This window comes from Limulus polyphemus, unplaced genomic scaffold (assembly GCF_000517525.1).
Source record: "Limulus polyphemus unplaced genomic scaffold, Limulus_polyphemus-2.1.2 Scaffold1719, whole genome shotgun sequence".
NCBI lineage: Eukaryota > Metazoa > Arthropoda > Merostomata > Xiphosura > Limulidae > Limulus > Limulus polyphemus.
The window spans coordinates 37,176-47,383 of NW_013667329.1; the positions used below are offsets into that span (position 1 = coordinate 37,176).

General features: G+C 38.3%; 1 protein-coding gene across 3 annotated transcripts in view; it reads left to right on the forward strand.

Annotated features, from left to right (window-relative positions):
- Window positions 1–10,208, forward strand: part of LOC106464687 (TBC1 domain family member 10A-like) — a 134,034-nt gene that overhangs the window by 4,395 nt on the left and 119,431 nt on the right. For 2 of the 3 annotated variants that reach the window (XM_013924843.2, XM_022392455.1), the window contains exon 2: window positions 9,510–9,739. In XM_013924843.2, coding sequence (XP_013780297.1) covers window positions 9,591–9,739 — 149 coding nt within the window. In that variant the 5' untranslated portion in view covers window positions 9,510–9,590. The remainder of the gene's footprint in view (window positions 1–9,509; window positions 9,740–10,208) is intronic. The other variant, XM_022392456.1, reaches the window with a different exon arrangement.

The following is a 10,208-nucleotide window of genomic DNA, read 5'->3' on the forward strand; positions in this document are numbered from 1 at the left end:
TAAAACTCGGTGTACAAGTGACAACAATAAAACCCATATGTTGGTTGTGAAACAGACTAAATACAGGAAAAGCTGTGACATTCTCAATATATTGAAGAGCTTAAGTTTCGATTTCCAACATAAATCTTGCCTATAATGAGAGGCATGTGACCAGGACTGATCTTTTAAGTGCTGTAATGTAATTTTCTTTGTAATTTATGGTGTCTGTATCATTTGGTAATCTGTTCTAACAGGATGTATCAAGTAAATAGGGTCAGGTGGTGTTATTGAAACCACCTGTACTGTAAACTGTTACATACATTTACTAGTAGTGGCAATTAGTTTTGTCTCTATTGTGAAACAACATACATGGACATATGTTGAAATAAACTTGTTTGAAAGTTCAAAGAAATGATATTCAAGTACCGAAAAGCTTTTTTACTATCATATCTACAGTAATGTTGAAATGCACCTGCGCTGGACTGAATGAGAGCGACTACCAACAGGCATGATAGTTTGCAGCAAATGTACAAAGTTCATGCTGCTAACCTGACGATTTATTCAGCACAGTAAACAAAAATATGGCTGCCATGAAACATAAACATAAACTTGAAATAAATATACATTTATGAAACAAAATTAAAATGTTTTTTATGTACATATTTTTTGTTGAATAAGACCAATGTCTGTAGGTTTACTTTCTTCTTGGAAATCTTCTCAAGAAGTCGATAAGCCGTTTTAACGTTGTTTGAACAACGGGCAAAAGTTGTAGATAGTGGTGAATTGGCCGACGCGTTTCGATAAAATTCTCTTGTTTTCCCTCTTTCCCCTGACATTCTGATCATTATGCTTTGGCTTATCAGCAAGCTGATCGACCCTTTCTCGACTCCTAGCAGTTGGAGTCACTTTTACCAATCTGAGGGCTGTCCTGGATAATCCTATCTACTTCTCCCATGTCCATTTTCTCCTTTTCATTTTACATTTACAGCTCTCCTACAATACTTGTCCAGCAAACACTTAATTTTTAAGGCATTCCACTGATCCCCTGAGGGGTTTTAGGGGGATAAACTTTCCCTGCTTACTCCTCCTTAGTGCTGTTGTCATCTTTGGCTCTATCCCTTCACATGTGTTTTTTTTGCTGTTGAGATCTTCTTAAGAAGGTAGCTGTCTTTTCACAGATTCATCTAACTTCCCCTTATTTTTGTGACTTCTGAATGGCTCCTTTTCTTCATTGGTTTGTTTTTGGAGCTTTTCCAGTATCTTTGGAATCACATGTGGACTATGTGAGACCACATTTGACCCTTTAATCTTTGGTTACTCGTTTGTCTCACTCTGATACCATGACCTTTCCCATAACTGTTTCTTGTTCTGCAACCTCCCATCCTTTACCAGTTCGTATCACTAGAGGTTTGCTGTGTGTCTCAATGTTGAGTTCATCATCGCCAGCAGTTCCAGTGACTATCAGGTAGTTTCCATCTGGTGGTTATTCACTACCAATTTTTGGATGATCTAAGTTCTGTCAGAAGGGTTTTCATCCTTTTTCTTTCACCTCCAACTTTTTCTCCTGTACAGATTCCTTACCCATTAACTCAGGATCCAGCTACCTATCTGTGTCTATACAAGGTTATGCTGACCCGTCTATCACAGAGAACTATCAAGTCTGTCAGTGAACCTTCTCCAGGTTTATGTCCTGCTATCCATCTGTCGTGTCTCAACCAATTTATGGATCTTCCCTGATTTCCCATTGAGTCCTTTCTCACACTCCATGTTTTTTTCTCCAGAACTATGGATGATCAAGGTAGATTCTTGAATGCATGTGTCCATGCTCGTATTTCTCATCAGTCCAGATGCTATCTTTGGTTTGTCCACTATGAGGTTGTGTATCAGTGTTGTGCCTGGTCTTTCAGTCTTGCTACAGTATCATATGTATTTTATTGGGTGGTCTGCTGACATTAGTAGATTGTATTTGCTGGATTCTAAAGTTGGTGAAGTTTCCTTTTGCCTACCCACTATCTTACCTATTTGGGTGTATTTTTCAACATCCACCTCATTCAGGCCCAACCTTCTGCACTTCTCTGTTCAATAATGCTTTCAGTTCTCCATACATTTACTGCTTCCTTGGTTTCTGCACAAGAAATGTTATTGCTTTTGATGACTTGGGCTTCTATGGAAGCCTTTATTCCTTTGGGTTGGGCACTTATGCCTTCTCATTAGTGGACTCTGCATGGCCAATGGAATCTTGCTCAAGATTCCTTAGACTCTCAAGGTACCCTTATTTCTTCCCTTACAGACTATCTGCATTGGTGATTGAACAAGAACAGCACAATGAAGGGAATACCACTTCCTTCACCTCATACAGATTTGCATTGAATCTCAGATGTTTCTATGTAAGGGAAGTGTGGGTCTATCAGCAAGAGGCTTCTGGGCAATGGTATCAGATCATAAATATCTTACCATTTCAAAGTCTTGGAGCTTACTGTGGTATGACAGTCATACTCCATTCTGACAATTCTACCATTGTGGCCTATTTCAATCACTATGGGGGTAACCGTTCCTGTTCCCTTTGTGGTCAAATAATGGGCTTCCTTTATTGATCCCCCACACTGTGGACAAATTTCCTCACATTTCATGTTCTGACCCGGTTTATCCCATGGAATGGATTTTTGACCCTCAGGTTTACAGGTGGCTATGCAATCAGTGGGGTATTCATCTGGTTGCTTTTCTCATTTTACTCAAACATCAAGTTACCTCTTCTTTGGCAGCTGTCTCAGTCAATACTCGATCACCCAGTTCCATTTATGTTCCTTCCAGATAAGTTGACCTCCTCATCATGTGGTTCTTCTGGATTGATCTTTCCTACTTAAAACTTTGGCAGCTTGTGAGGGTCATTTTTCCTTCTCACCATTTTCTTTTCCATCCATTTCCCAACTCTATTCCCATCTGCTTCAAATTAGACTTTTATGTCCAGTATGTGCTCTTCATTGTTTTTTTTCCTGCTTGGCCTCCTTTAGTGGTTCCCATTTTCACCTTTTCATTCCCTGGCACTGTTCATCTGTACTTGACCTTTCTCCTTCTACCCTTACGATTTGAGATCATCAACTGCTTTGACTTGTCTGTTCCTTCCTTCTCTTTTTTCCTGAATTCTGTTCCAGGTGTCTTTGAATACATTCAAGAACCTTCCCCTTTTTCCTGGAGTCTCACCTCCATCATTCATTACAGGAAACTTTTCAGTCAGGCATGTGGCCTACATCTTATATGTTCATCTCCCACTATCTTCATTGGGTAGCTGTTTCACCTTCTGCCTGTTGCCATCCTTTAAACTTTGCAGCTGTGACTGGGTAAGTTATTTTTTCTATAAACATTTTTCTCTTGAGGGGCATATCCAATTTAGGATTCAAATCTCACTCAGTTACGAGCATTGCCTGGCCAGGTATCCTTCCTATATCTCACATATTCACTGTATTGCCAAGATGTATACCCATGGCCAGTAACACACACTGTTGAAATTGGGTGCTCTGCAAGATTGCTAGTAGGTTTTCCTCGTGATATATTTGCTTCATTAATATGCCCATTCCAGACTGTACTAACCCATGGACTTACATGTGTAGAGCAGAAGGGGATAGCGGCCCATCCCTGCCATCCCTTAGATTGATTAACTCAGGCAGTCTGCTTTTCAATATGGGGTTTTCTGGTCACCTGTTGCACTGTCTCCAATGTTGGGATTACTCTCCAGTGCATTTTATCCCCTCTTTTCCTTTGAGTGGAGTGTGGGAGTCCTTGCTATTTTCCAGTTCCGAGCCACATTGGAGGTGGACCATGGAGGTGACCTCCTGAATGTAATCACTCCCATTCAATAGAGAGTAGGGTGATGGTGTTCTGCTGGTGTAGGTAATGAGTGAGCCTCCAATCATGTGCTCCACTTCCATGTAGTGGATCCTAGAGGTTGATGTTGCATCCCGCTTCTGTATGATTCTATTACTAACTTTAATTACCATTTTTACACTAATTATTGCACAGTTCCTGAAGTTACTGGGGACACACACACACACACACACACACACACACGCTATATGCCAAGGAGGAGCAAACCTTGGTTCTTCTGGAGTTAGGTTCCTTTGGCCATACAACCATGTCCTGCACCTTTAGAGGAGGTTTAACCCTCTACTCCTTTTCTCACATCCATTATGCAGGTTTGTCACATTTTGTTTGTTTATCCTGTTTTTTACCAGGCCTTTTTTTCCTTGTTTTCCCCCTCTCCTGAGACATTTAATTCGTGGGTTCGTATGCCTTGACCTCTCCCCCCATAGTTTCTGACCCATTTATCTATAGCCTTTCATTTCTCTACCAGTTATTTTTTGGAGGACCTCAGAAATCTTCTGGTATCGACTTTGATGAGGCTCTCTTCTAGGGAGAGATGTGCTACTTGTTGGGGTTTGCCTCTACCTGTCTTCCCTCGGTGATTTCACGGAGACTCCATTTTTGTGTGACACCATTTTCTCGGAGACATCCTTATTCTTTGGAGTCTCATATTAACATGGTCAGGTTGCATACTTCCATATTGTCCCTTGCTAAATATTTTAGCAACCTCCTTCTCCATGACTCTTGATCCTCTTCCTGTTTTCTGCCCTCCCACTTCCATGCCTTGTCCTTTACCTGCATCTCAACATTCTCATCCTTATCCTCATTTTTTTCTGTGCCTGTAAAGACTGTCAATAGGGGTGTAGATGACTACACAGTAGGGTCAAGTTCTGTGGGGACCAGACTCCCCAATACCCAATTGCTCCTGGAGGAATCTTCTTATGTGGGTTGGTTAATCAACTTGGAGAAGTCCTTCCAAAACATACTTGCCCTCTGCTGATATTTTAACTATTCCTTGCCATTGGCTTTGCCTATCTAAACATTGGTCTCACATGCTCCAGTTTTTTATATCTCACTTAAATCCCATGGCAATATCTAATTTGCAAATTCCTCCACCTGCGTCAATGCACCCTCTATCCTGACACTGTATACAATCACCTCACTCAGATAACGTAAGCACTTTTTCATGAGAAAGCATTGGTCACAGTCTTGTCTGATGAAGTTCTATGGTCGTTCCATTATGGATTGCAATTTTCGTGTTGACTTGTGGATTTTCATATAATTACAGTTTCCTTAAAATAAAAACTTGGATGTTTGCGGGTATGAATTCCCGTATTACCGTAGTCAGCCTGGCGGTTCATCTGACCTCCCCTATTCCTCCTTTGTTATCTAGCTTCTCTCTACAGTCAGGGGAGGGGTCACTGTCAGTTGAGGCTGTCCATGTTTTGGGTCGTATGGAAACATAAAAATTGGCCAGGGGTGTTTTTCTCCTGGGGCTTCTGAAGTTGCCTTTTTTGTTGATCCTGGTTATTATAGGGAGAATTTGGATTCGGTTTTTCTGATGCTTTTCTTTATTAAGTTGGCTTTTCACAAATCCAATTTGGATTAACCATCTCCTACTCCTTTTCTTCAATTAGTAAGTTGAGTTATGAGTATTTGGGGCTATTTCCTGTGACCATTAAGTCTATTTCTCCCTTGATGGTGGAATGGTTGGGGAGGGTACTATTTAGTTTTCCTTCTTCACCTGATAATCCTGGTTCATACTAAGAGATTTATTGCTTTATTACATGAAGGGATAGATATACCTTGTAACCTCCTTTGTTTCTTTGCATGCTTTGGCTTTCCACTTCCAGGTGGACGTATTTTTTCATTTCCACAGATTAAAATTATTTAATTTTGGATATATGGGGTTCCATGTTGGTTCATGTGATCACTTGAACCAATCACTTTTTTTGTATTTGTTTGCTCCTCACTCTTCCTTTGTTATGTTTCTTCCCCTGCAAATTGTTGGCAACCTATAAATGTGCAGATAAATGGGGTGTCTACTTGATTTTTACCTTGATCAGATTGTCTGCTTCTGTTCCTTCTGTAGAAATACCTTGATGATGGGACTTTGTCTATTTGCTGTAGCCTCTGGGTATTACATGTGGCTTACTTTTCTGCTATGTTTTGTATACAGAGATCAGGTTCTGCAGTTCAGGGATCTAGTGTTTCATCTAGCATCAGCACCATATGTTTTCAGCTGGATTGTAAATGATTTCACCATGTTTTATGCCCAGCTCAGCCACCTCCCATCCAGCACCAGGCTATGGAATGGGCAGTCAGGCTCTTACTTACAGGGAAGGTTCTATCTTTGAGGTTGTGGGCTTCCCTCAAATCTCTTACATTGTTTGGGAGGACACATGCTGTCCCTTAAGTGGTCCTGTTGCAACAAATGGATCTGGAACTTCGATACACTGGATTTTCAGTCTCTTTTCAGGTTAGTTTGGATCACCTCTACCATTAGCGTGTGTGTATGTGTATATGTATGTATGTATATCTATGTGGGTGTGGATGTATAAATATATAATGCCCCTCTATCCATAGTTTCTCTTCACAGATACTTGGGGATATGGTGTGTATCTTCAAGGTCAGGAATTATAGGATATATGAATGGAGGATGAAACTTCATTCTACATCAATAATTTAGGACTACTTGCTGTCCAACAGGCAAGAGTGAAAGGTCTAGATCTTTTGCAGGGGAATATCCTCATGAGATGTTTTAGCAATTCCAGTGGTCTCTTAAATTTTGTTCTTTCTCTATGGGGCCTATTCCAATCATGTCAGCCTCCTGGCTTGCCATTTTCCTGGGGGTGATGGACTTCATAGCAGATTGTCAGTCTCAGTCCTCTTTCTCCTGAACGAATGGATTCTCCGTTGTGCAATTTTTTGATAGTTTTGTTCACATTTTGGGCCTCTTTTATTAGCTTTTGGCCACTTATTGCTACTCAACTACAAACTTTGGGGTCTTCTCTACCTCATCTTCAGGCTTGGGTGATAGATGCAATTGGTCCCGCTTGGATGGGATTGCACATCTATGACTTTCCCTCACTTCCTCTGTTACTCAAGAGTTCTGGCGATATTTCGATCCTCTCCTTGCAAGATGTTGCTAGCCTAGATTAACTGGTCTAGCCATGATTTCCTCTTCTACAGTTTCTTCTTGCGAGTCCACCTCTACATCATCCTTTGTTTATCTTTACCGAGGCATCCTCAACCCAACCTTCTACACCAGGACTCTTTCCAGCTCATTGGGGTTTAACATCTACAGTTGGTTGGGGTGTGCCTCACAAGGAGTTTGTACCCACTTTACGAAACGTGTTCACCATTTCTTATTTTGACCTGTTTTTAACTTGGATTAAGCTTCATCTCCTGTCGTTTTGGTCAGATAACTTTTTCTTCTCATTTTAATTATCCTAAACATCTTACAGTTTTAGATTCCCCAATGCTAACCAGCCTTCTTTCCAAATGGCCTTTTCCATTACTTAATCGAAATATTAAGGTAGTACTATATGCCTTGTCTCAACACCCTTTTTGAACCTTTAGCCTCATGTACCATGTATCATCTCTCCCTTCATGGGTATTTTGTTGTTGCTGACATGCTGACACCATCAGCTGGAGTTGTTGACATGTTTGTAGGACTCTTTATTTCTCCTTTTAGGTCCTTCTGGACCCTGATGGTTCCTTTCTGGTCACCAGGGAAGGGGATACATCCCTCTCCATAATTCTTTTGCCACCTATTTCTCACCTCTACAATTGATCATATGCTGATCATTTGTTTTGTCCTGTCAGGCCCAGAGGTGTTATGTGGCTCACTCTAACTCCTTTCATGGTGTTCATTCTTATCTCTGTATTCTTTGGGATACTTTGGTTTCCAAAGGTTTATCCCCACTTCCTTGGAGGTGGTTTTACAAATGTCCAGGTTGCATATTATGGATTTTACAGGCAAGGAATCTTCTGAGAGTTACATCTCATCAGCTCAGCACATTTATATTTTTCACTGTCCTATTCTTTGACTCACCGGGGGGACATTTTACAGGCCCGTATGTGGACTTCTAATGCTTTTTTTCTCACATTCTTTATATGATCTGGCAGTTTTTATTCTGAGGGTTTTCCACTACCCCCTCCCCCCATGGATGTTTGAACAACATCTGCTAGATTATATGGAGGACAGGGTTGTCTTGTCTTTCTTTTTCAGGGTATCTTACATCTTGCTTTCACCAGATCCTTCTCTGTGGCACGTGTTGTTAGGTGCATTATTTAATTAAATACATTTATTTAGTGTAGTAGTACTATTGGTATAAAAAAGTAGTCCTAAGTTTTATTGATAGTCCATAGTAACAAAACAACAACAATAGACCAAAGGTAAGTACTATATTTCTTGTTTTTTGTGTATTCTCAACTTATTATTTCAAAAATAACTAAAAGGTAAAAATTAGAAACTTGTTAGGTTAGACTAGTTAAGATAATGAAAAATAAATAAAATAAAAATTCTTCATGAGGTATGTTTGCAAGAAGCTCCTATGTTACACAATTCAATATGTTAACATGAGTTGATTGTTTATTGAGTGATTTACAACATGTATGGTGGGATTATTAGTTAGATTCAGTTCAAAGGGCAATAAGACAATAAATAACTATATACAGATCTATATCGTTACAAGCTTTAAGCTATGTAGGATAAACAATAGTGTTTTCCAATTACAATTTCCAGTTATCATTCAAAGGAAAAAAGGTAATTTTGATTTATTTCTTAATTTCTTATGGTGATTATGAAGTTGGTCAAATCAACTGACTGTGTTTAGAGTTAGGGTAAAGAAAGTAACAGATAATATATAAAGTTTTTCTTAAAGAAAAGGAAATATGTTTAATTAAATATTCTAATTTTTTGTTTACTAAAACATGAAAAATATCATGAAGATACACAAGGCATATTAAAAGTTACAGTATGGAAACTCTGATGGTCACTTTGGAGTCACTAGGTTGATGTAATCCACTGAGCCCATGGTGAAAGGGTTAATGCTTTAAGAAAAATCTAACAACCTTTGGTTTGTACTGTGTGTTCAAAATATCCAGTAAAAACTTATAACTAAAATATCTCTTCTGCCTTTTGATATTCAGGGAGTATTATATGTATGTTTTAGGGAGTTTTAGTTACTGTGTTTGCACATATGATGATTGTATCGTATGCAAAATTAAATAATTATATGACAATATAATATGTAAATGACCATTAAAAAAAGTAAAAATGTCGTGGAAATCAACATGTTAGAGTGTAAAGACAAGCTACTAGAATAATACCTGGCTCAAGTTATTTAAGTTATGAGTCTTGTTTTTTTTGGGATAATGGAGTCTTATTTTCTAAGTCAAGTGTCAGGGCTTTGGACAGTCTTCAATACATTATATGTTTGAATAGTGGAATGAATTTAAGAGGTAATAAGATAAAGAAAAAAAGACTTCTTGAAAAAAATTTTTTGCAGTCAGTTATAGATTTGTAGCATAGTTTTCAATTGATTCATAATGTAGTTAAAAATCATACTATAGACCTCTCATTTTTGAACCTACATTGTCCATGTTGCAGCACAAGTGTTAACTTGCATTTTTTATTCCCAGTCTAATATTTACTTTTTTTTCAGGACAGAAGCTGAAGTTAGAGGTATATTTACTAGCCAGAAATATTACAATTTCATAACCACAAAATTGGTCAGCCAAAAATTATGGCCAGCTCATGTCAAGATGAGTCTTTTGATGATGGTGACAGTGATGCCAGTAGTGTAATTACAGCTCACAATGGATCAGTTGCATCAGAAATGACAGTAGACCGTTATGGTTTCCTAGGTGGAAATCAGTACACTGATCCCAGATTGTAAGTATTCCTTTTAAAAGTTATACTTAATATTCCTTATGATAAGATGCATCAAAAAATGGTGTGCATAAAATGTAATTGAAAAAAGTGTATTGTAAATTTCAGTATTTCCAACTAATTCATAAGATAGAAAACAAAGTTTTATAATAAATATTAAAAATGCAGTATTACCAAAAAATATCTTTAAATTCCACAATCAGCATTAATATCTCAAAAAAGTTAGTTCATAATATTCGAACTACAGAAAACAACATAAGCATTGACCAAGTTTGTGTATTTAATCCAAAGTTTAGAAAGGACAGATTTAAATGGTAATAATATAATGGAATGTATGATAAAACGTGCAGCAAACACGTTTAATAAATAACATTGTTAACTCTTTCCACATGGCTAAAACGCCATGTAATCTCATTCATTGACTCGCATACAAAATTTTACTGAACTACTATTTCATGAATTTATGTCAGTA